General features: G+C 36.8%; 1 protein-coding gene across 1 annotated transcript; it reads left to right on the top strand.

Moving 5' to 3' along the window:
* The first annotated feature begins 54 nt into the window (after positions 1–54).
* LOC125242189 (pyruvate kinase-like) lies at positions 55–26313 on the top strand. Its single transcript, XM_048150906.1, has 11 exons — positions 55–339; positions 817–1043; positions 1714–2043; positions 2420–2566; positions 3701–3811; positions 21721–21849; positions 22793–22906; positions 23826–23951; positions 24521–24617; positions 25219–25408; positions 26238–26313. Exons 1-11 carry the CDS (start codon positions 207–209, stop codon positions 26311–26313), a joined length of 1680 nt encoding a protein of 559 aa, XP_048006863.1. The 5' UTR covers positions 55–206.
* The last annotated feature ends 1664 nt before the right edge of the window (positions 26314–27977 follow it).

The following is a 27977-nucleotide window of genomic DNA, read 5'->3' as shown; positions in this document are numbered from 1 at the left end:
CAGAATGACATGACATGAGTGACACTTGAAAATGACACATATGTCTAATTTTGTTACAAAAATACAACTTTTCGTTGCGTTTATTTTTAGCGTTTTACGACTACAATATCATTATTTTTATAATCGTATAGAATTTATGAATCAATTAATTTTTATGTGATACTTATTTTATAATATAAACTAGTACTTATACAACAATTGCAAAAATGATTCATACAACACAAGTCGGTGAAATGACTAGTGAATTGCAGAATATAGATTTTAGTACATTGACTCATAAAGATATTCTCAGCGATAAAATATTCAAGCGAAGACGTAGTGTCATCATAGCAACTTTAGGTAAACCTTTATAAGCTCAGGGTACCTACGTAGCCGAATGGCACAAATGCTCACGAAACGCTCACGAAACGAAACGCTCGTAGATATCTATTTCTATCGCTCGTGCGTATTGGCGCAACAGAGCCAGACTACCGCGGCGAACTTCGCGGCGACTTCGCGGCGTTTCGTTTTCGTTTCGCGTCGTAGAAATGCCTTTCGGCTACAGGGCCTGGTTTCCTAGGATTGTGTTGCCATCATATAGCGGCATATTTCGTACTAAGTAGGAAGTAAAGACGAAGTATGGAAGCGGCCCACGACGGCCGCTATATGTTTTACGCTATAAACTAAGCAGTTTTCAACTAAGCAGTTTTTTGGCTATGCAGATCGTCTTTTCGCACTGCTACAATTACCTGTCTAATATCAATAAAATTATCCTGTTTGGCACGAAAAAATTTAGCTTTTAAAAACATTAGTATTTTTCTACCTCATCTATTCCAGCAAACAGCGTCGTCACCGCCGTCGATGTCCAGAAGATGATGGAAGCCGGTCTGAATGTAGCCCGGTTCAGGATCTCTCACCAGTCCACCAAGGACAACATGAAACTTCTGGGAAAAATCAAAGCAGCCACTACCAACTGCTGCCAGAAATATGGCGTGTCGAACTGGCCTCTTGCGACGTGCATTGACCTGAAGAATCGCACAGTTAAGACTGGAATTCTGGAACAGGCGAGTTTCATATGGAATACTAAATTGATTACATTACCTATCAATACAACTTAGTATAGGTAATAGTATTCCCCATACATTCCACGAATCTTGTCCTTCCGAACAATCATATCCCGTATCTTTTTTAACCCCCGACGCAAAAACGAAGGGGTGCTATAAGTTTGACGTGTCTGTCTGTGTGTATGACTGTCTGTATGTCTGTCTGTCTGTCTGTTTGTCTGTCTGTCTGTCTGTGTGTGTGTGTGTGTGTCTGTGGCATCGTAGCTCTCGAACGGATGAACCGATTTTGTCTGAAAACTGAGATAGTCGGGAGCTCGGGAGTGTTCTTAGCCATGTTTCATGAAAATCGGTTCACTAGGCGGTCGGCAGTTTTTTCAAAATTTTAATTTTGTGGTTAGGTTATTTGCAGCAAAGTTGTTAAACCAGTACGTTGATCGAGATAGATAAATATAAATAATAGAATATAATAATACTCTAGCACATTCCAGTGCAGCTTCCGTATCATCTTTGTGATCTTTGTCTACAAATCTACGTAGATCATTTCAAGAAAGTAGTCATATTACTTACTGCGATGGCTCAGCGACCCGAAGTGGATCTTGGCCTCCGACACAATATTCCGCCATTCGCTCCTATCCTCATATTATTAAAACTAATTTTAAATTTATTTTAGGACGTTCCATACATTGTACTAAAGAAAGATTCGGTAGTCCAGCTCACATGCGATACAGCATACATCAACAAATGTAACACTAGTAAAATATTCGTTGATAATCCTAACCTCGCTAGCGAAGTTCACGTTGGTATGGAGATAGCTATAGACGGGGATGAAATCAGTCTTGTCTGTACTGAGATTGTGAGCCCAAAGAGCATCAAGACATTGGTAATGAAAACCGGTAAATTGAGACACATATGCGGTGTTTGTTTCCGAGGTTTGAAAACGACGAGACCATTCGTTACGAAAAGGGACTCAAATGTGATCAAATTTGTCATAGAAAATCAGGTAAGCGAAATTTTTATTGCTGAGAAACTAAAATCAAAATTTTTTGGTATACAGAAGTTGCAGAAATAATAGTTTTGTCGCACCGTAAATAGTACAAAACAACTTGAAATAATATCACAAACATATAAGTCTGTACGTGTACATGTACATTCGAGTTCACAAACATCTGTACAAGCCAACATTTCAATAATACCTATAGTTACAACTATTTAATGCAATGACAATAAGGCCCACTTGCACCAACCACTTAACTCAGGGTTTGTGGGCTATCAAATTCCATATAAAATGGTGGGTTAAGCCTCCATTTTCGTTGGTGCAAGTGGCCCTAAGGTCTGTATGCTTATATTTGGAATGTTATGTGTTCTTGATGTTAAAGGTCGACGCAATCATTCTCAACCACGTAGAAGACAAAGAAGGAATCAAAACAGTAAAGAAGTGTATCAGCAAGAAAGTTCGGCGCCCCATCATGCTGTGCAGCATTAGCACGGAAAAGGCTATTGATAACATTGATGAAATAATAAAAGTAAGTAAACAGTCTGTTTACAAAGACGCAAATAAATTAGGTCTAGGTGGACCAAAATGTTGACCGAATGGTGGTAGCTATCAGATGTAAGAAGTGCCTGGCATCCGTTGGCTCGTTGGGTGGACGTTCGAAAAACTGAGGGGCACTTCTGGATGAGATTAGCCCAGGACCGGGATAAGTGGCGTACAGGAAGGGAGGCCTATGCTCAGCAGTGGGCAATTAATGGCTGAAATGATGATGATGATGAAAATAGGTCTCGTTGTTCGGCAGGCAAAATGCTCACAGATGTCGAAACACGCACTTTAAGGGTCCCACCAGAGATGCTATGCTGCGAAGACTCAGTGACCGTTCTCACCAATACAAATCTACGTAGCTATGCGAGACTATGGTAGATGCGCAGCCCGAGGCAGCTATGCCAGGCAGGTGATAAACGCGAGCCTACTATTTCTATATGACTCTCAATCATCCATAGCACGCATCTATATAACGCATCCGTAGCACGTATCCATAACACGCATCCGTAGCACACATCCATAGCACGTATCCAAGGCAACCATCTTTCCATATAAAAGTCACAGCTTAGTGGAACCCGTTTCTAACAGTGCTATGCTATGTGGACCAAAAATGATTGGATATCAGGGTGGCTAGCCGAATGGCACAAACGCTCACGAACCGCTCACGAAACGAAGCGCTAATAGATATCTATCTCTATCGCGCTTGCGTATTGGCGCGACAGAGCCAGCGGCGTATCGCTTTCGTTTGGCGTCGGAGAAATGCCATTCGGCTACGGGGCCAGATGCATCCATAGCAACGTAGCGTAGCACATCTCTGGTGGAATGGCATCCTAACTCTGATAATAGAGACCAGTGTTCGTAGCCGAATGCACAAACGCTCACGATTCCTCACTATAATATCTTTTTCGTAGCTATCTATCTCTATCGCTCTTGCGTATTGGTGCGACAGAGCCAGACTACATTTCGCGGCGTTTCGTTTTTATTTCGCGTCGCAAAAATGCCATTCGGCTACGGGGCCTGAAGTGACGTGTGTAGTAGACTGATGTAGCTGATGGAGACGGTACCTATAAATCTGATAAAAAATAATTTAATAATTACCAGCCTCTAAAATCGTTTTCAGGAATCCGATGGAATCATACTATTAAGAGAATTTCTACCGTACGAAGTGAGCACTACATATAAACACAGATTGAACACCATACAGAAGTGGGTTATAGGAAAATGTCTACAGGTAACTAACCTAATCACAAAATTAAAATTTTCAAAAAACCCCCGACCGCGACATAGTGGACCGATTTTCATGAAACATGGCTAAGAACACTCCCGACTAACTCAGCATTCAAATAAAAAAAAACTAAATCTAAATCGGTTCATCCGTTCGGGAACTACGATGCCAGAGACACACACCCACAGACAGACAGACAAACAGACAGACACGTCAAACATAGGTATAACACCCCGTCGTTTTTGCGTCGGGGTTAAAACTTAATAACATAATCATAATAAATGTACAGTCAGCGGCAGTATCACTGCACAAAGAGAGAAGGGCTCGAAAATGTCTGACACGATCTTATTTCTAACGGCTCAGCCACGACATTGGTCTAAGCGCGGCAGCGGCGAGCGGCAGTCATACGAGTGAATGAAAAGTCCCACCGCTGTGTCTCGCTCCAATGTATGGCCGCCGCTCACCGCTGTCGCGCTTAGACCAATGTGGCTGAGCCGTAAGAGCTAGATATAACAGCGTGTTTCTATATTTGTATTGCCTTTCTTTTAACCCCCGACGCAAAAACGACGAGGTGTTATAAGTTTGACGTGTCTGTCTGTCTGTTTGTCCGTCTGTCTGTGTGTGTGTGTCTGTCTGTTGCTTAGTAGCTCCCGAACGGATGAACCGATTTAGATTTAGTTTTTTTTTTGTCTGAAAGCTGAGTTAGTTGGGAGTGTTCTTAGCCATGTTTCATGAAAATCGGTCTACTATATCGCGATCGGAGGTTTTTCAATTTATTTTTTTATAGTTATTAAATACTCAGTAAAGTTTAAATGTTTCCTTTAATTTTCACTGGGCATTCAACTCAAGACTACAATAGGTAGTTCGCAGTAAACTCCTCCTCGAACTCTAGTTGAATTAATTAAGGCCATGCATCGATAAATATTAGGATTTTAGATTCACTGGTGTGCTTAGCCCCGGAAACCTAGAGATCTGATTTTTGGATATGTATATCTTGACTATATGATTGAAATTTTTGTACAGCTCGAAACACGAATGCTTACAATTTTCTCGATAGAAATTTAATCCAAAGTAAGGCCTTAATTTTTCGTTTAACTAACATTGTGAAAAAAATATGCAACTTTAATCAGTCTAACCTACTTTAAAGTGAAGGTTTCCAAATTATCTAGTCTCTCGTAGAAGGAAATATTTTTTATTATCGTATATACAAAGATTTATCATCATTTACGATATCATGAATTCAACAGAAAACGGCCATTTTATGCGGTTTCGTTTCTCTTTCTTTCATACGTCAATCGTATACAATATGTGTCCTTATTGTCAAAAATGTCAGACGGCCGGCGGGCCTCGAGGAGGCAAGACCTATGTCAAATCGCGCAGCGTTTTTGACAATTTATAATTACGAAAATTTGGACGTAGTTTAGCGAAAAGGATTTATCTCCATAAAATTGCCATTGAAATGAATGACTATTGTTATTGTCAGAAAGTTTAAATTCTATTGGCAATGTTTGTGGGTTAGATCCTTTTCCATAAACTACGTTCATTTTGTATATTTATTATATATACGCATGTGTGCGTATAGCCAAAGCTACGTCAAACTCTATACTATTTGAGTTACAAGATGCTATGAAATTTCGACAGGAATGATAATGTGTCCGTGGCCCTGTGGTACCAGCCATCAGCTAAATTTGCTAACTTCTAGGTGATTTTTTTCCATTTTATTTCGAAATTTCTACTTTTTGTTTTTTTTTCTTTCTTATTATACCAAATAAATTATAAAATAAAGAAATTAATATTAATTCATCTTCAAAAGAAGAAAACCTTTTCTGAGGGAGCCTAACCTAATGTATACAATGTTGTTTTGTGTGTTGTACATAATTTACACAATTATAAGTGAAATAAAATAAAACAAAAATAAAAAAATACATTCATTGAAAAATAAGAATAGATATTGCAATAAAAAAAATTACAATGTTTAAGTTGGTTGGCCACGCAACGGGATTTGAACCCACAACTCTGGAGTGTAATCCTTGTACATATTGGATTGGACTGGCCCTGCCGGCCTGCTAAAGCTGATGTCCCTTGTTCGAATCCCGCCAAGGGTATTTATTAGTGTGAGGAGTACTTACAGATATTTATTTGGCTCATTTTCTCATTTCATCATCTCCAAGGCCATTTACATAAACGACTCTTGGTTTTATACGTACTGATAAGTTGGATGTGTTTCAGTACAATTTTAAAATGTTAAATCTGCCGTTTCAGCTTGGCTATTAAAACATAAGTAATTATGTCGTTCTCTGCTATAATTCTTTGATATTTTCTACTTAGTACGTACTTCGCTATCAAACAACCTGTATGGTCTGTGCAGTGATCTTTCTGTTCTGCGGTTGTCTGTGATTAAAACTCGTTGACGTTGGTATGTCAAAATATTTTCTGTAGCTTATGCTAAAAATACAAAAGATACAAAAACAATGGTATAAGAAAGGGAAAAGACAGACTCCAGGTACATGGTTATTTTTTAAATACATCCAGCAGCGGGGCAGGCAAGGCCCAAGGTGACCGACCTACGCGCCGTGTACAGGAGTACCGCCTTCTGCATCTCACCCCTAGCGAGTGTCGCTCACTTTTGCCTATGAGATCGTTCGCCGAAACGACGATGATCGTCGAATCAACCAAGTATCTCGACCATTTTCGAGAACTGGCGCAGGTAAGTACCTACTTGTAGTACGGTACTTCGCGGTCCACAAGATTGTATGGAAAATACTAACTGCTGGTGAATTATCCTAGTTATGAGGTCATGTCTGTGCAATGTGCCCGAGTGACTCGCCGGGATAGTGTCCGACAAATGTTATTATTATTGTTTATATATAGCTAAACTCAAGCTTAATCCAGAACTGTAAAATAAACCTAAGAATTGGCTTTCTCTTTTTTAAGGTTTCATACCAAACATAGGCACAAAAGGAACCTTTCTGGTGCGGTTCGGCCCGTCTATTTTCTGCGTGTTCGGCAAAATACTCGATGACTCTATGTCTCTTACATAGTTTCTCTTAGTGCGTTTTCACATCATCCGTTCCGATATCGGATGTCGGACATGGGTCCGATGGGATGGCCCATGTCCCGTATATTTACGCCACCATCTTTGATTTTTTTATTTTGAAATCTTTCCTACATCCGATATCGGATCGGATAATGTGAAAACGCACTTACACACTACTTTACTTTTTAAGTAAGTAAATAAGTTAATCTTCTTTATTGCCCCACAAAGATAACAGGTTTACAAATTTAATAACAGAATTACATTGAAAATAAAGGCAGCAACAGGCGGTCTTATCGATGTATATGCGATCACTACCAGAATTCTTTATTAGGGTAGCACGAAATAAAGCATAGTTTTGGTATTTCCGATGAACTACAGTATGGATTCTTCAAAAACCGGCCAAGAGCGTGTCGGGCCACGCTCAGTGTAGGGTTCCGTAGTTTTCCGTATTTTTCTCAAAAACTACTAAACGTATCAAGTTGAAAACAATTTTCCTAGAAAGTCTTTATAAAGTTCTACTTTTGTGATTTTTTTTATATTTCTTAAACATACGGTTCAAAAGTTAGAGGGGGGGGGGACGCACTTTTTTTTCCTTTAGGAGCGATTATTTCCAAAAATACTAATATTATCAAAAAACCATCTTAGTAAACCCTTATTCATTTTTAAATACCTATCCAACAATGTATCACACGTTGGGGTTGGAATGAAAAAAAATATCAGCCCCCACTTTACATGTAGGGGGGGTACCCTAATAAAACATTTTTTTCCATTTTTTATTTTTGCACTTTGTCGGTGTGATTGAAATACATATTTGTACCAAATTTCAGCTTTCTAGTGCTAACGGTTACTGAGATTATCCGCGGACGGACGGACGGACGGACGGACAGACAGACATGGCGAAACTATAAGGGTTCCTAGTTGACTACGGAACCCTAAAAAAGGAGTGTACTTAGTTTCTAATGGGTCGGCAACGCGCATGTGACACCCCTTGAGTTGCAGGTGTCCATAGTTTCCGGTGACCTCTTTTCCTCTTACCTGCCGCCGACGTGGTATAAAAAAAATTGTAAAAGGTAATTTAAATAATATAAGGTACCTAGTTTTAATTATCAATTTTAAAAACTTGTGTTTTTAACCAACTTCCAAATTTCGAGGAGGTTATCATTTATCAATTCGTGTGTAATGTTTGATGTTTGTTACTAAGTAGACAGGTTTCGATTTTTTTTTTTTTAGTGTATGTACATATTATTGAAAGCCAGTTCTGATAATTGGATTCTGGAGAAATCGAGAAAACTCCTAAAGTCTGAAAGGCGCATAATATATAGTGATTTTTGTGTTTTATTAGAACATCATGCATTTCCATTCAAAACAGTCACATATGGTGAAGTGGAACAGTTTATGATGATCAGAGCGGAACTCTTCAACGACGAATTTAACGAGTTAAGTTTTTTAAGCACTTTGAGGTTTCAAGTCAGATTTCGATCATGCTGGAGTTTTGGTGATCTCTTTTGGATACCAATCCATGAAAGATCAAGGGAACTTCTCAAATTTGAACGGCACACTTGTAGTGACTTTTGTATTATCACCAAAGTCTCTCTAATGTTTTGGATTATGAATAAGGACAAGGACTTACATTTGACGAAGTGGAACTGATGATGATCAGAACGGAACTCCTCAAAAACGCATAGCTAGTGTTAAGAGATTGATGAAAGAACTGCTGATGATGATCCGATTAGGAGCCCTTCAGTGACACATAGCTCATGTTAGGGATTTGCTCATTTATGCGTTTGTGTGTATGTAAATAAATAGATAAATAATAAATATTGGGGGATACCTTACACAGATCAACCTGGCCCCAAACTAAGCAAAGCTTGTACTATGGGTGCTAGGCGACGACGATATACTTAATTATATAAATATATACATAGAAAACATCCATGACTCAGGAACAAATATCTGTGTTCATTACACAAATAAATGCCCTTATCGGGATTCGAACCCGGGACCGCGGCGTAGCAGGGTCACTACGCGCTAGGCCAGACCGGTCGTCATCATTTCATGTGTCTCTAAACATTAAAGTTTATTATTTCTTCAGTATCGATCGCAGTCGCATGTGCGTTTCGTGTATGAGGTGCCTGGCTCGCTTTTATGTAGTGTTATATAAATCCGGATTTGTGGCTAGGTCCGTGTTATCAAGGTCCGGGTACCCAAGTTTAATATGTCCGGATTCACGGATTCTAAGTACAGTCCAGTTTGCTTTCTACGTACAGTAGAATGGATGCGTTTTTAATTTTATAACAGTGAGGAATGTAAATCATTCTGTAAAGGACGGGTTCGGTACCTCGGCAACTTAGCACTGCCGGGACTACACGAATACACAAGCAGACATTTAGAACGGGTACCTTTTTCTTTTGACAGAGAACAGGTCTTGGTATCTAGGAGGCAAACGTTAATTAGTTTTCTTACTTTCATTTGATAATCCGGTAAATTTTTTTTGCAAGGTTCAGGTGTTCCGAAATAGAATATTCATTTATTTTCGAACAATACTATAAGGCCCAGAAACTTCAAGGTACTACGTCTTTTAATATACACATAGTTTTAAGTAGAGGAGTTGAGTAGTTTTATGTGCTCTGCCTACCCCTTCATGGGATACAGGCGTGATTGTATGTATGTTGTATGTATGTATGTATAGTTTTAAGTTTATAGTTTTAAGCACAATGTTAAAAGCATGGAGTAGAAGAAGCTCATGTGTTAAAGAATGGTACTTATGTGGTAGCTTTTACATGTGATTAGAAGACTGTAATGAGGTCCGACTAAACAGGTTCGTCCTTGCCACTAAAAAGCGCCGTGATGTCATCGGATAGTGACGGATGAGAGAGTGTTTAGAAAAATGCAATAAAAACTGTAGAGACTTGAATATCGACCTGTGGTATACTGACGTATGTGATATCTGCTGATTCCCGAACCGTTACCACTTTTTATTTATTTGTTAGGTAGATAAGCGACCAATTATATATACCTACTCCATTTTTTTCTATATAGAGGTATATAGAAATAGGAATCGAAGATGGTATAGAAAATATCCTTGTACTGCATTAACCGTCATCTTCATAACTAAAACATAAATCATGTCTGTAAAAGTAAGTAAGTAAGTAAGTACAAGGAATCTCTGGGCAACTTGCCCGGTGAAAAACCAAAAAGCTATTTATTCTATAGTGCGTTTTTAAATAGTTAAGAGACAAATATTTACATGTTAATAAATATTTTTAAGAAATTTCACAAACAACGAATGGGTTTGTTTCTACAGGACGACGTGTAACCATCATCATTTCTTAGCATAAGGAGTATACGATAAGGCATAACATCGCTTCCGGTATTTGATAGGTACTAGTACTACTTAGAAGGATTGGTCATTACTAATATGTAGTAGACTGGACTGGTATGGTGAAGTTAAGAGAGTTACTTCAGATAATATATAAAGAAGGTCCTCTTCGATAGTACTAGGAAACCCTAGGCTTGGTCCATTCCTTGGCCAAAGAATTTAGCGAGTAATATTGATGTAATAGGCATAGTTGACTAATTACTCGTACTTCCCGTGGGAATTCATTTTGGTGGATTATTTGGTTATTTTTAAGTTAGTCTATATTTACTGTGTACCTTAGTTTTTATTTCAGATACCATCAGTTAAAGGATTTTATACAAACAATGCATAATATTTATTAGTTCATTATATCCAGTACACGACATGCTAAACGAACCTAAGTCTGTATTATGATAAACTTTTATTTCATAAATTAATTTCCACTAATTTTTAGCCACTATTTATAAAACTGAACAGTGTAGTTCCTCTAGGTTATGATACACATCTCACAATATAAAAAAAAACTAAACAAAATTTGTACCTTGGTTATCAATTTAACTAAATAATTTAGGTTTTTTTTTTTATACTATGTCGGTGGCAAACAAGCATACGGTCCGCCTGATGGAAAGCGGTTACCGTAACCTATGGACGCCTGCAACTCAAAGAGTGTCACATGCGCGTTGCCACCCCATTACAAACTTGTACACTCCCTAAATCATACTATACTAAAGATTAAAAAATAACTTTGCTAAAAAAACCTTAGTTAACGTTCTATATTTCAAAAACTTTAATTTTGTTTTATATTACATCAGTTTTATTCTAAATATGATGGTTTTGTTAGGTTGTTTTTACAGCTTCAGGTTTTTTACTGATCTATCACATAAAACTTGTCAGTAAATAAGTTCGAATTTTGTACTTTTTTAATGAATTGTGCAATAAAGTTTACATAAAATAATATTTACAAATATACATACAATCAGCCTGTATCCCATAAAGAGGTAGGCAGAGCGCATGAAACTACTCATGTTTCTATGCCAGACTTGGCAAATAAGGGGTTGAAAGGAAACGAAACTCTGACAAAATGTAAAATAAAATAATCATCAGTTGATTTACCTTGTACGTTAGTTTGAGCTAGCCAGTGCGTTTATGTTTAATTTACAGTTTTAAATTAGTCTTGACTAAACTGAGCTTGGCTTAAAATAATAAATAAAATTAATACCTTTCTGATGGATTGGACTTTGACTAAGGGGATTCTAATGTCAGCAGAGATAGGTACTCTATACGTACTAGATAGGTACTACCTAGCTGTGAAAATTGATGAAGATAATATGTTAATGACTAAGGATCTGTCTACAGCTTCAACTACGGACAGTTTTTGAGTAAAAGGGTTCCTAATACCTAGATTTTTTACTATGTTTATGGGACAACATACGTATTGTCTGAAACCAGTTCTGGTAACAATTAGCATTCATGTCATAACTACTTATTAATTTAGGCCTCAATCCTCTGTTCTTGAAATTATCGTCCAGTCGTATCGAATTCCTCAATAATTTCACACCCTATTTTTGTTGTTATGAAGCCTCTCTCTCTTTCAGTTCGATTAAAGAGATTTTTTTATGTTCAGCTGTTTACCTGATTTGACATCTTTGTTTTAAAAACGTGATTTTACTACCTACTAAATTTCTTTAAACTTTCAGTTAAATGTCAACAATCAGGACAAGGTTTCGCTTTCATCTTGGCTGCAGAAAGAGGAACCGCCGGACTACCCGAGACGTGTTGAAGATCCACCTTCTGAGTGAGAAAAACTGAGAGAGATACAGATTCTCTCAAGACATATGAATATTCTACACGGTGTTTTCTTAGTTACGTTAATTATAAGGATGCATTCCTATTATTCCTAATCTTATAATATCATTTACTTGGCACCCGAGCTTGCCTACGATTTTAATTGGATTCCAGACCATTGAGGTCAAATGGATTCTTGCAATTAAAAATCATCAAAAAAGAAATTTGCACATAGCATACCTGTATTCTTCATCTCCTTGAATACATATAAAATAAAACAACATAACTACCAAATTGTTTATTTCAATCACTTATTTTCAGAATTACATCCTTATTTGGTTATGCTTGGCATAGTTTGTATTATACATTATACACAGTAGTATATTTTATCTTGTACAGGTACTGTATGTATACCTCCAACGACTGAAACCATACCGCCATTTAATCGTTATTCTTTATTTAAAATGTATATTGATTCACGGTGTCCTCATAAGTGTACACAATCAAGATACTTAGCCCCATTGAGTGAGTGTTTTTTGTTAAAACCAATGTTTGTAGTTCTTTAAATATATCTATGGTTTATTTGACTAAAGGTAACAATATTTGAGTAAAAAAATGTGTGACCTTCGGTTTTTGAAATGATTGCTGGTACCATATGAGACCGCTAGCCTCGCACAGAGGTAAAAGCACAGAATGTATAATAGTACAAGTACAGAAGGCTCACTCCTTTGATGTCCACAAAATGCCGCCATTCTAATTTTTTACCTACATTAACAAACGGACCGCACGCGAGCAGGCGACATTGAATTTTATTGCGCGGCGCGAAAGTCGTCACCACTGAATGGGCCGCGAATTCGCGGCCGCCGACATGTACTTGTAGCGCGGCGATAAAAGCGCGGAGTGAGCCGCCCCTGGTAAAAGTAAGAAAATACTATAAAAATCTGTTATAATTATTTATTAACAAACAGACCTTTTCAACATAATATTATGTAATAGGTAGACATGTTAGACTACATTTAATAAAAACCGGCCAAGAGCGTGTCGGGCCACGCTCAGTGTAGGGTTCCGTAGTTTTTCATATTTTTCTCAAAAACTACAGAACCTATCAAGTTCAAAACAATTTTCCTAGAAAGTCTTTATAAAGTTCTACTTTTGTGATTTTTTTCATATTTTTTAAACATATGGTTCAAAAGTTAGAAGGGGGGGACGCACTTTTTTTTCCTTTAGGAGCGATTATTTCCGAAAATATTAATATTATCAAAAAACGATCTTAGTAAACCCTAATTTATTTTTAAATACCTATCCAACAATATAGCACACGTTGGGGTTGGAATGAAAAAAAATATCAGCCCCCACTTTACATGTAGGGGGGGTACCCTAATAAAACATTTTTTTTTCCATTTTTTATTTTTGCACTTTGTTGGCGTGATTGATATACATATTGGTACCAAATTTCAGCTTTCTAGTGCTAAAGGTTACTGAGATTATCCGCGGACGGACGGACGGACGGACGGACGGACGGACGGACGGACAGACAGACATGGCGAAACTATAAGGGTTCCTAGTTGACTACGGAACCCTAAAAAGTAGGTTAGGGGAGACCGGGGATAGTTGACTAACTTTTGGCTTCAGCTCATATATCTTTGATGTTTGAATCAATTTAATGAAAATAATTGTTGTTACAGATAGAAGAACTATTCGGGTCTCTAAACCCTTTATTTTTGACGCAAGTATTTATTTGCAATTATAACACGTATCTATTCGATTTTCTAAACTCCAGACTCTTAGTTAACCTACCCCATCTTCGGAGTAAGTTGGCTAGGCGATAATTAATGTAAATAAAGAAATTATAAATTTAAATAAAATTTAAATATAGCCGGAGGCGCCACCCGGGGGCGGGCGAGTGGTCTAGTGGTAAGGACGTTAGCCGCGTAAGCTGAAGACCCGGGTTCGATTCCCGGCTCAGCCACCAGTGGCCCCTGGTGGGCCCTGTCGTTTTTTCTTTCGTATATGATATCTATTTAAATTTATATATAGTAGTGTGAACTAGTGTGACTACTTGAAAAAAAAAAAACAAATCGAAAAATATTCAATAAAATAATTTGATTTGTTCCCTAATTGTAATGTAAATACAGAAAATTAATAATTTACAATAAAACAAAGTGTACGTAATGTTAGTAGCTTTTATCGAATTACAAGACACACAAACTTCAATCAATTTAATCAAATGAATTTAAGTGATACCATACGGGACCGCTAGTCTAAAATGGGTATATCTGTTATAATCATAGTACCAGGTAAGGTACAGAGAGGCAAATCTTGACTGGGGGGAAATTGTAACTGATCCATTTTATATTATGATAAAAAAAAATCTGTTTATTTCTAAGAAACGTTTATTTATTACATACATGATGATAGTACTACATACTACATAGATCCACTGCACACGCCTACCATATATAAGCGGGCCAGCTTTTGAGTCTCACGCGTTCGAATTCAGAAAATTCTTATTTTCAACCGGTATTTTAGTGACAAAATCCCGTATCGCCCCCAGTGGACACTCTAATTAATAATTCAAGCATTGTAAAACATGAAAAAAATGGACCAGTTACATTTGCCCCCAGTCGAGATTTGCCCCGCTGTACCTTACATTAAAAAATCATAACAATAAGCGCTTGCATAATTAATTAATTATACAAGCTAGTACTTCTTCTTCCTGCCAAGTTCCATCCCTGCCATATTTATTGTTAATAATAAGCAATTATCATCTTTTTTTTAATATTACAGCAATTTATTGTTGTGATTAGCAATATTCATTTCAAAATTAAATTCCATGAATTTGGACATACGACGTAACACGGGTACACGGACGTTCATTACATGGACCCTAATTCGGATCCGTGTAACAATGAAGGGACCGCAAACTCAACGTTCTTTCTAAGAATGAAAAGAGATTAAATCGCGTATAATTAATTTACTTATAAATATATCCTGATGTTTTCCGACGACGACATTAAAAGCTAGTTTTATTTCATGAGTAATAAATAACTATCGTCCTAACCGAAGACAATATAATTATAATCTAATGTAAGTCTATGTTGATTGGTCTTCGCGTAGTATCTGAGGTGCCAGTGAGTTGAGGTGGTGTCCAGCCAGAAGTTGAATTTCTGAAATGTTGCATTTGCAAAAAAAAAAGTATTTGCAGCATGTTGTGTTAAAATGACGAATTTGTATACCTAAAGATGAATTTTCTTAAATTTCAATTGGCATGAAGTGGAATTTGCAGCTTGTTGAATTTGCAAAAAAAACTTAATTTTTCCCACTTCGTTACCATTTTTCAAACACTTTGTGCTGCGGTTACAAAGTGAAAAGTATGCGAAATAATAGAAAATTTCGGGACCATTTTTTTATCTCTTGTTTTTTGCCCCAGATCGAAAGGGCTCGTGATTCTGAGTAGGAAAACCATAAATTTTACCTACCTTAGAAAAAATATTTTTGGTGATTATTCTCGCGAAAATGCCAAATGTTAATAATGTACCTACTATTTCAGTTCTTACATGTATGGTGTTTTTCAGAACAAGTTCGCATACCAGGCTATTTCTGTCAGGTCGAAATTTCAAAGGGTCATATGTAGGGTAGGCACTGAAAAACATCGTACGATACACGTGCGAAGAGGAAATCCTAAACAAGCTGTCAAAAATTCGACACGAGTTTCTGCACTTGTATCGTAATGTAGGTACTATATACCATTCAGAAACAAAACATAAGGGACAACTGTTCGAGAAACATGAACATTTTGAATTAAAATTTTATTAAGTCTGATAAAAATATGTAAAGTAAATAAATGAGTTGGCCGTGGCGTCAGTAGCTACTCAGTTGCTTTTGGCAACTCTAGTTACTAGCTGTCACCTTTAATTTGACAATAGAGTCCATTGATCATTTTAGAACAATTGAGTGAGACTCAATTTCATATTAATTCCGTATCAGCAAAAAGTTCAGAAAATTAATTTTGACAGTTATTAAAATGAAGTGTTTTTTTCTTGCAAAATCTGTAAATTACGCCAATTTTCATTAATTTCAAATCTAGAGGTTTCCTTAGACCGTTTCCGTATAGCATCACCTGTATTCGCATAGTGGCATAGCAAGATCTGGTAGCTGCTGCGCCACGGGTGTGAAAAATAGAACTAAAAAATGGTGAAGAGGCCGGCTGTGCAATTCCCATTAAGTTTGTACAGTTGGATCACGTCTCCGATTTGGATAAAAATTGGTAGGCTGATAGAGTCCATGATGCTGAGCAAGAACCTTCCTTTGTTGTTACCAGATTTCTATGCATTTTCGGTAACAAAAAAGGAAAGTTTCATACAATCAATCTAGGACATTTTGGGAAACCTAGTGAATCTTGCTCAGCATCATGGACTATCAGCCTACCAATTTTTATCCAAATCAGAGACGTGATCCAAATGTACAAACTAAACGGGAATTGCGGGGCTAGTGACTCGCTGTAGGTACGTAGTGCGTTTTCACATTATCCAATCTGACATCGGATATAGGAAAGAAGTACAAGGAAAAATTTAAAGATGACGGCGTAAATATATGGGATATCGGTCCTACATGTGATATCGGATAGGATAATGTGAAAACGCACTTACCTACATCACGGGGCTAGCAGTGTTGCAGAACGTATGGTATATTCCAAAGGGTAAGTAAAGTAAGTATTGCAAAACAATAAAAAAAATACAACGCGATTTAGATACCTAGGTAGCAAGGAAATGTTATTTGTAAGAGGGGTTAAATAAACTACTTAAACCTATACCCAAGAATAATTCGTTAATATAGATATTATATATATAGCTGTCTCTATAAATCTCCTAAGGCGCATAATATGGAGTGTAGAAAAAACTCCATAAGCTATAGTAACGTATAGTAGCTTTGATAGAAACATTAAGAACCATTCGTTTTGTTATTTGACATTGGGCGAATGAATTGAATACAATATTAGTTACAACGCCATCTGTGAAGCGTGAAATTGTCAATGTCATTTTGCCGAAATATTTTTCTTTGGCTGACTGCCGATAGTTGTAGTTTACATTTATGAAGCTAGATGGAGCTTTAGCTGGGCTATTGCTCCGCGGAACGCATTTCGGCGCTTCTATGTGTGCGTGCTTGCGGGGGCTGAGGTAATTGACAAGCGTGGCCTATGAGCTGTCAGTCGCTCCTTTAGTAGCCCCTTAAGTAACACTGGCTCGAGAATGATTTGATTATGACTGCAAGTTTCAATACAAGTTTGTACGGCATTATATTATGGTGTTGGAATAACAGTATTGGTTATTGTTACGGAGCTACCTATAGTGCAGCTACCTATAGGAGTTTTTGAGTGTATATTTTTTTTATTTATATGAAAACTAGCGTTTTCCCGCGGTTTCACTCGCGTTAAATTCGAAAATTGTGGAATGCTCCGTACAAACTTTCACCCCCTATTTTAGGGAAGCGGAGCGTTCTAAAGAGACATAATTTTTAAGAAAAAAAACCACCTTCCTTTGGGGTTCTGGTGATAAATACTTTCAAATGTTGGATTATGTTATCAATTCGTCTGTATATTTTTTAATGTTTGTTATTCGATATCTCCGTCATTTCTGAACCAATTTTGAAATTTGGATGATTCTGAAGTACTTACAGATGAGAATGATTATCAGAACGGAACTCTAACCAGGGGCGGCTCACTCTTCATCAGCAGTTCCACTGCACCAAATGTCACTGTTCTGGACGTAAGTGCATGCTGTTCTTATAAAAATACCAAAGTCACTATAAGTGTGCCGTTCAGATTTGAGGAGTTCCATTCTGACCACCATCAGGAGTTCCACTGCACCAAATGTCACTGTTCCGTACGTAAATGCATGCTCCGTAAATCCATGTTCCTTTAAAAACACAAAAATCACCATATGTATGCCTTTCAGATTTGAGGAGTTCCCTCTATTTCTCCAGGATCCCACCACCAGAACTGGATTCTGAGAAAAATAGGACCAATCTGTATGCATATACATTCAATAAAAAAAAATTTAAAATCGGTCCAGTAACGACGGAGATATCGAGGAACAAACATTAAAAAAAAACAGACGAATTGAGAACCCCTTCCTTTGAGATTTGGAAGGCGGTTAAAAAAGTAGCCAATGTCACTCTCCATCCCTTCAACTAAGTATCCTCACTTAAAAAATCACGTCAATACGTCGCTCCGTTTTGCCGTGAAAGACGGACAAACAAACAGACACAGACACTTTCCCATTTATAATATTAGTATGGATTTACATTTTAACAAAAAAATGTGTACATTTAGATACAAAATAGCTTTATGTTATACAGATATTTCTATTCCGTGCCGGATTGATAGATGTTAAATTATTACAAAAAAAATATTTATGATTATAAAATCATCCGGCCAACGTAAGATAACTAACAAGATAAATCTGGTATTATTTATATTTCCCTTGTGAATAATATGCAACTTTCTCATTCGTTTTTGAAATGTGAAAAAGTTAATTTCAAACAATTCCTGCTTCATGAAATTATTATGGTTAATGAACAATCAACAAAGCATTCGGACGTTCCAAACTGTCGAGTTTGCTGGCTGTACAGTCAACCAATTTGAATCCTAGGCCACTGTAGAACCTTTGCACAGTAAACGGCAATGTGACTTCTTATGGCAAATATAACACGGTTTAAATGAGACAGGGTTCTGGTTCAAATTGGTTGACCGTACATTAAGATTGATCAGCAAAAATGATAAAACGTTTTAAGGTGGCTCGCCTAGGTTACCCGAAGCTCAGGCTGCGTTAGATGGCGTTAATCTGCAAATTACCAGTCTTATTTTTTTTGTGGAGTCGTACAGGCATTTATATACTTTCAATTATGCTTCGCGAACATTTAATATTAAAATTGACGTATTACAACAAACATTCAACTTCTCATTGTAACGTTAATCCCCTTAATGTAGATAAATTTACTATTTTACACTATTTTTAAGTACCACTCACACATACAAACAGTGTTTCTGTATTCCTTCTAGTCGATAATTTCACGCGGTGACAGCTTGTTTAAATAGCCTTGCGGTAAATACGTGCCATCGAATGATTTGCATGGAAGTACTGGGTTCGAATCCAGGACTTATTCTCTTTTTTTTTTATACTACGTCGGTGGCAAACAAGCATATGGTCCACCTGATGGAAAGCGGTCACCGTAACCTATGGACACCTGCAACTCAAAGAGTGTCGCATGCGCGTTGCCGCCCCATTAGAAACTTGTACACTCCCCTTTGCTGCGTGTGCACAGCAAAAAGGAGTGTACAAGTTCAAAGGAGGGTTTGGGTTGCCGACGACTCAAAGGACAATAGACGGAACAAATTAGTTCCGTAAGTCCTCCTGTCGTCAGCATCCCGCAACCTCGTTGAGCTCTGGCAGCCTTTACTCACCGGCAGGAACACAACACTATGAGACACTATTTTTTGTTTTATTATTATATACAAATGTATATGTACTCGTACAGTAGTTACTGAGCGTTTTCCACAAAAAAAAAGATAAAAAACCTATTCTCTTACATGGTAATAATTTTTGGGTTCGTCGAACTCAGAATTTCTAACATAATTATCCTAATCTGATATTTTAAAAAATTCCAAAAAGTATAGATAAATTTTAGTTTCTAAACTACGATTCGAATGATTTTTTTTTTCTAATTGTTTATTTTCGATGGAGCAAGGGTATTCAAATCGCTTTTGAAATCTTAAATTAGTAAATGAAAATGCAATAGTTAACTGAGTAACGTAATGCATTAAAAACTCAAGTGGACTTTTTTTATCTAAGGAGTAATTTGGATAAAATATTATATTTAGCGAGGGTATTAAAAGTTGTGTTTTATATCTCAACTTAATAAATAGAAAATCAAAATGACAATAAAAAAATCAATATGTTCTCTAAGATAAAATTGATACCTTCGGCTCTCCATTCTTGCTAGGTCAATAAAAAATACGAAATTTATATCCAAAAAAATACAAAAAGTTTATAGAATCCTGGGAATCGAACGCACCTTCACGGCGTGACAGACGACTGTACACCAACGACGCTATTACATAACACGCTGTTCCCGACGAAATTGGGCTATACATATATAATTATTTAAATATAAATAATAATGTCAAATAATGTCAAATCCATACTAATATTACAAATGGGAAAGGGTATGTGTCTGTTTGTTTGTCCGTCTTTCACGGCAAAACCGGAGCGACGAATTGACGTGATTATTTAAGGGGATTTAGTTGAAGGGATGGAGAGTGACATAGGCTACTTTTTGTCTCTTTCTTACGCGAGCGAAGCCGCGGTCAAAAGCTAGTTTATTATAAATGGGAAAAGCTGGTTACTCTATAATCTGAAGTGGAAGAATTCGTTGTTTCACCAAAGATAATGTGTGTTTGTTTGTTTGTCCGTCTTTCACGGCCAAACGGAGCGACGGATTGACATGTTTTTTAAGTGGAGATAGTTGAAGGGATGGAGAGTGACATATGCTACTTTTGTCTCTTTCTAACGCAAGCGAAGCCGCGGGAAAAAGCTAGTACAGCACGGGTAGCATGGTCGCGCGATAGACGATAAAATATCAGGCCGTCCCTGTCGCACTATTAGTAAGTGCGATTATAGGGACGGCCAGATGTTTTATCATTTATTGCGCGACCATAATTGCCTGCCTGGACCAGATTATATTGATGATAATTTGATAATAATTATTCTTTGTAACCATTTAGTTAATATTGTCTTCAGTTACCGCGATAGTTACTCATGAAATAAAAACTATGAAAACGGATTAAATCGCGTATAATGAGTTTAAAATTCATCCCGATGTTTCGAACACTTTACAGCGTTCGTGGTCAACGGGTGACTGAGGAAAAATTACAATGTGCAAAAGCTACCCATATTCTTGCTATTATATTCTTGTATAGGTATAACCATTTAGTTGTTGAAGAAAAACATTCACACAACAATAACATAGGTCAATCAGCTCAGTAAATGCAATACATTACTAATACTATGCCCACACTATGACCTATGTATAATGTATTATACCAGACGTGTAATATTTTATTTTATCAACAAAGGCATAATAAAGGATTGTATTGTATTTTTGTATGAAAATAAAAAATAGGAAAGCAATATAATAATAGTCAAATATTCCATTTAAAAAATATAAAAAAAAATGCAAAAAAAGTTCAAATGATTAAAAAAAACTGCGGGTTGGAACTCAAGATCTCCTGCTTCATAATCGGTGCATTTGACCAAGACGCCATTTCGATTTACATTAGCAGTGCCGAAATATACGATATGTATCTTTATTGACAAAATGCGTCATTATTTCTGAGTCTGCTTGAGTTAACTAAACCAATATCTTTAATAATTACTTGTCAAGAGCCAAGTGTCACTGATGACAATGTCAATTAAAAATGCGCGAAATATGACGGCTCTGTGTCTGTACACAAAATTTGGCACGCACATTTACGTAAAATTAATAAAAAATTCACTTGGATTTGTCCATGATTTCTGTATGAAACAATGTATTTCATTCACTACCGCGACGACGGATAATGTATAGTAGATGTATGCGCATATTTTTATTTAGTTGTAGTGTGCGGTGACTAAATAAATGGTAGATGTTTTTTGTATGGAAAGCGAGCCACCTTAACTGTTTTTGAACAATTTCCAGGCAGGAAAACCAATATACATATCTGGCGGTGTAATGCAAAACGCCGTCCGCTATGGAGTGATCGCAAGCAACGAGGTCTCTGACGTCACCAACGCTATCCTTGACGGTGTGTCGGGGTTCATTCTGAAGGTGCGGGCTGCGGGGTGTAATTTTGTGTACGAGACTTTTATGACGAAGTGACAATCGTTGACCCGACGACAATCATTTGTCATAATTTAGATGCTACAGGAGCGAAAATGCTAAAATGGATAGGAATTTCCCTTTCAATTTGGGAATTTTAACTAGATTTTTAGAAAAAAAATTGTTCATTCAGAACAACTCAGTTAAAAGATCGATGTAGGGAACAAATCAAATTATTTTATGAAATATTTTTTGATTTGTTTTTTTAAGTAGTATCTAACACTACTATATATAAATTATAAACTGAAATAGATACCATACACTAAAGAAAAAGCGATCAAGCCCACTGGTGGCGAAGCCGGGAATCGAACCCGGGTCTCCAGCTAACGCGGCTGACGTGTTCGACCGCTACACCACCCCGACCGCCGAGGTACCCGTCGAAATTCTTTTTCTTTAGTGTATGGTATCTATTTCAGTTTATCAGTTAAAAGATATTGAGAAAAAAATCTTTGAAATCGAGATTCCGCTCTCGACTGTTTCGTCCCTCAAAACTTAATTACTTAATCGTAACGAAATTTGAGAATCTGAATTACAATGAAATAATCTATGTCGGACCGTTTAGATTTTTTCCCTAATTGTTACCAATTTTCAATACCACACCTTTTTTGCACCATAATAAGGCCGTTTTTGGAAATTTTTGATGGGCTCTAGCGTCTTTGAAAAAAACAATATCAAAAAAATCAAAACGGTCCGACACGGATAAAAATAATAATAATCTGTGTTGAAAAAATCATTGCTCCATCTTCAAAATTTTCTCCCTGGTTAAGAAAGCTAGAGCAATGATCTTTTTTCAACACGAATTATTATATTTTCTATCTGTGTCGGACCTGTGCTGGAATTTTACAAAAACAAAATTGTTTGATGATTTTATAATATTACATATAATTTTAAGGACTGCGAAAACATTGACAACGCAATAGATGCGGTTAAGCTGCTAGACGATATTTGCCGCACTGTGGAACCGTACACCTGTACCAAAAATGGCTTTTGGAGACTTACTAACCAGGTAATATTTGTTCTTTTCATTTGGGTTATACTCACAACTCACGACCCTTATTAACAGTATAAAACATGATATTATGTAGAAATCATTAAAAGCCTTAATTCTCCTAGATCAAAGATAAAATCCTCGCAAATATCTCTCACTTATTATGAAAATTTATTTTTTTATTAAATTATGGGGCTTTTTAAACGTCATTCAACTGATTAGGTATAAATCTGTGGGCCTAGTGAAAAAGGGTATAACCATAAATTAAATATAACAAGATCATTCCATCCCATACATTAAAATGCGACCGCCTAAGACCGCGCTTAAACTCCACCACACATAGATGGCGCCACAAAAAAAATGTCTTGTAGGTTTCGATTATACTTGTAGATGTCGTTAAGTGTCACTTTTGACATAGATTTACGGCTCGGAATTGACACTGAATGCCAATCTACAAATAATCGGTGGCAACAAGGAATTTTTTGTGGCGCCATCTATGTGTGGTGGAGTGTAAGCGCGTTCCTAGGTGGTCGCATTTTAATGTATGGGATGGTATGATCTTGTTATATTTAATTTGAGTTATACCCTTTTTCACTAGGCCCACAGAAATATGTTTTGCACTCCTGCCGGCAGCCTAGCCGAAATGGCAATTTAATCGTTGTCGCTAGACGCCGATCGAAACGCGATGGGCTTTGTAGCGCCAATACGTAAGAGCGATATCGTTAACGATATTATTTACTGACCTCGTGTTTATGAAATACTAGCTTTTGCCCGCGGCTTCGCTCACGTTAGAAAGAGACAAAAAGTAGCCTATGTCACTCTCCATCCCTTCAACTATCTCCACCTAAAAATCACGTTTTGCCGTGAAAGGCGGACAAACAAACAGACACACACACTTTCTCATTCATAATATTAGTATGGATTTGTTTGTCTTCAGTACTTGATGCCGGTGAACGCAGCGGAGGCGAGCGTCATGGCGTGCATAGCGCTAGCCAACCAAGCCAATGCTCAGGTCATCATTCTACCGACGGTGACGGGCCGCACAGCTAAAGCTCTCATACAGGTCTTATAGTTTCATTAATATATTTAAACGGAACAAGTAAGGAAAAGAACCAACTTTATAAAAAAAAGACATTTATTCATGTACCAATATTTTCCGTGACATATTTATCGAACAACATATTCTAAAATCTCAAAAACTCATTACTCGACACTTTCGGGGCTGACATATTCTTCCTTTCTTCGTTAAAGTGGTTAAACTTGCCAACATCCTCATAACTTTATGCCATTTAATCTTGATGTCTAATTGAAATACTGATCAACTTTTACCAAAACAACCCTAAAATCACAATACAGTTTGTCAGTTTAATTTGTAAGATTTTTCATCAGATTTATTTATAAATAAGTGAATCATCATCATCCTCCTTGCGTTATCACGGCATTCGCCACGGCTCATGGGAGCCTGGAGTCTACCGTGAACTGGACTATTATACTCGTAACTTCATAAATCGAAGTCCGCAAATTCCAAGCATTTTTCTCCATCCATGACGCCTTTGGTTATAAAAATCCTCTCAATTACTTAACGAACTTTTCGCTGTTAGGTATAGCTTTCAAAAGATTCCTCCTGTGCAGGTAAGACCATGCTGTCTGGTGCTAGCAGTGTGTACTAACGTGAGGGTCACCAGGATGCTTCAGTTATACAAGAGCATGGTGCCTCTGTTGTACTCGGGTGAGTGTTGTACTTCATGATGAGTGGTAAAAAATAAATAGTGTGAAATAGCTACGGGAAAGATCTTGGGTACTTTGTTTGAGTGTAAGTTGCAGTTTAATAAATAAATAAATAAATAATATAAGAATAAGTAGGTAAGTATAAGCAATTGTAAGTTGTAGCAGGCTTGCTTCGCCAAATTCATTACTTTAACAACATTACAAAATTAAAACCGAAATAAATACATAGTAGTGTGACTACTTTAAGACAGCACAAGTTGAAATATTTTCAATAGATTATAATTTAACTTGTGTTCATTAGAATTACAAAATTAGTTTAAAGAACAGTGCAGGGACCTATAAAAACGACTGATGTCTGGTAAACATATCCTGGGTCCACGAAAATTTCTAGTGGTCCTTAATAGTTCGACCGAGGTTAAAAGTTCACCTCTCACCCCTGGTATACCGAGGTCAAGAATTTGCTACGGAATTAATAACCCTTGATTTATTCATTAAAGTCCAAATTTTCTGTGTCTTCAGACTAGGCGTTCAAGTGTTTACTGAAATTTAGTTTCCTTATGCCAAAGAGTCTGATAATCATAACCATCGCGATTTATTTTTAGGAGAACCTTCGAAACGATTTTACCTCACGCTGACAGCGCGCATCAACTTCGCCGTGGAATACGCGGTGAAGGTGGACTGGCTTCACTACGGAGACACGTACGCGGTCCTCAAGCGATCAACCGACGGCAGTTCCTACTGCGACATGATCAGCATACTGACAGTCGGCATTTCGAATAAACCAATGGTCGAGTAAGTACAGTCGCCATAAGGGGCGGTTAAGGTGCTCACAAATATCAGCCAATGCGCAACAGCGATAGAGATAGATAGCTACGAAACATAATAATATTATCGTGAGCATTTGTGCATTCGGCTAGGCACACTGAACTGAATACGCCTCTCTTGTCAAAGTGTTATTAGGATGTATGTGTGTACCTAAACACTTTATTACATATAAGACAAGTTAGGACATAATGACATAACTAATATAATAATACAGTATAGTCATAATAGTATATAAAGCTGCAAAGGCCAACTTATCACTATAAGGGATCTCTTCCAGTCAACCTTTGAGCGAATTATTATAGTAGGATATAGATAGTTTTGAACCCCGGCCGTTCCGGCATATCTGATAGCGACTGTACCAGTCCAGAGCTTCCAACATGGCGTAGAAGCATACTACGTATTTGTAAGTGCGATATCCCGGCCTGATGTTTTATCATTTATCGCGCGACCATGCTTGCCTGCATGAGTTCTGACATTTTTGGATAGCTACGTTACTCGTTAGCGTAATAGTCACGGAAAATTTATTAATTTTTTTAAGGGCGCTGTCCATACAATTAATTTTACTTTCCGCTACCTTTGCGTTTTTGAGCAACATATTATGAAATGTCATTGTAAATACTCAGTATTTAATGTTTTTAATGCAATGGCATTTTTAAATTTCGTACTTGATGGAATAACATGTACACAATAGAAATATAAAATGCAGAGACGAGATACTTTTTCTGAATATAGAGTAATCTCTTCCAGAAAATTTTTATATCTCCAGACTGTAAATTGTAATTTACCTTGTTTGCAGATGCGAGGATGGTGATGACATGGGAGAAGCTCAGGACATAAGCGACCAAAAACTGAATGAGACTGATACACAATAAAACATATTAAAATTAGTCAAATTTGTTTAATTTCACTCAATGCATAGGTTTACTCGAGGATTTTCTTTTCAAAGTCATTCACATATATAGATTCTATTTACGGTTTATTCTTCTCCCTACAGCGCAGAAAAATTCACAAAAAGTCATACTTTCATATTGGACGATCGAAGATTTTCTAGATGGCACGCCCTTGGGAGCGCCGCTGTATTTCCTTTAACAATTTGTGTTGAGCACTGGCCATTGATTCCTATCAAATAACAACCTGAGAAAAAATATTGAATCTGTGTAACCAATATAACGTGACATAGCCGGTGCCGGTATCAGTCGAAGATGCTCTACTTGACGTCATATTGTCAACACACCTCAAGTATTTATGAAAATAATTAATAAGATTTGTGGCACTCCACGCATAAAAGTAGTCGATAAAGATGTGTGTGTGTGGATTGAGTGAGCACCTTCCGAAAATAAAAAAAAATATGCTGATCATTTAGTAAAAGTTCTAAAACAATTGTAAAACGAATCTCTGAATTTGTAAAAAGATAAATCAAAAGATACAGCCATTAACATGTGCTCACTCAGTTCTCACAAACTACCAACGAAAACAGTGAATATATTCATTTAACATATAATATTTATATACTAACATTTAGTAAAAAATAGGCCAACCTACCTCTATAAATATTAGATCACCTAGTGACGTATTAAACTTTTTACAAATAGTTTCTTATGCTCACTCAATCCACACACTTTTGAAAAGCCGAATTTTGATGAAAAACATAAGATTTAGACCGCTATTATATGTGTATAGTTTAGTAAAAGTGAAATGGGAATTTGTAAAATACAAAACGAACCACTAACGTGTCAGGTTTTTTTATAATAAATTTTTGTAAGTGCTCACTCAGTCCACACGTTTTGAGAAAGTTAAAAATGTAAATATCTTACGATTTGTAGCACCTAAGAAACTCGAAAGTACTTCAACATTTAGTAAAAATTTTTACTAAATATCCACCATCTAATATTTTATATTCGTTGTCTGGTTTTAAAGATATTCAGACATAACTTTTCTCATACAAATGTATCAAGTAGGGTGACCACACTATGTCGGCTCCTGATTTTCCCCACCTTCCCATTGTCATATTGAGATTGGGGAGTTTCGTTCGTTCAATTTTGATAATATTAAACTAATACCATATTAATTCTCCATCTGCAAACTGTTTTTAGGTTATGTTCTTGGTCTAGTGATGATGTGTATTGTGTAATTTTTATCGACGTCAGGATAATAACCATATCGACATGCATGCATTAAAAAGGACATGAATAATAATTGGTAAGAAACAAAGAATATAATACTTCACTAGTAAGAAACCAGAACCTGGTAATCTAATCGCGCTAACAGATGAGCGTACCGGATTTGTAAGTGGGAGCAAGTTATAGTTATTCTTTTCTCGCTCCCACTTACAAATCCGGTAAACTATTATCGAAATTGAACGAAACTCCCCAAGCTCAATATGACAATGGGAAGGTGGGGAAAATCAGGAGCCGATATAGTGTGGTCACCCTACTTGATACATTTGTATGAGAAAAGTTATGTCTGAATATCTTTAAAACCAGACAACGAATATAAAATATTAGATGGTGGATATTTAGTAAAAATTTTTACTAAA

This window comes from Leguminivora glycinivorella, unplaced genomic scaffold (genome assembly GCF_023078275.1).
Source record: "Leguminivora glycinivorella isolate SPB_JAAS2020 unplaced genomic scaffold, LegGlyc_1.1 Scaffold12, whole genome shotgun sequence".
In the NCBI taxonomy this organism is placed as follows: Eukaryota; Metazoa; Arthropoda; class Insecta; order Lepidoptera; family Tortricidae; genus Leguminivora; species Leguminivora glycinivorella.
This window is presented reverse-complemented; position numbering and strand designations above follow the sequence as displayed.

Excerpts from the sequence above, each read along its gene's own strand:
- LOC125242189 (XM_048150906.1), top strand. The coding sequence starts at position 207 with ATGATTCATACAACACAAGTCGGTGAAATGACTAGTGAATTGCAGAAT. Across the intron at positions 21,850-22,792 it reads TGTCGGGGTTCATTCTGAAG|GACTGCGAAAACATTGACAA; the intron begins GTGCGGGCTGCG and ends TATAATTTTAAG. Across the intron at positions 23,952-24,520 it reads CAGCTAAAGCTCTCATACAG|GTAAGACCATGCTGTCTGGT; the intron begins GTCTTATAGTTT and ends CCTCCTGTGCAG.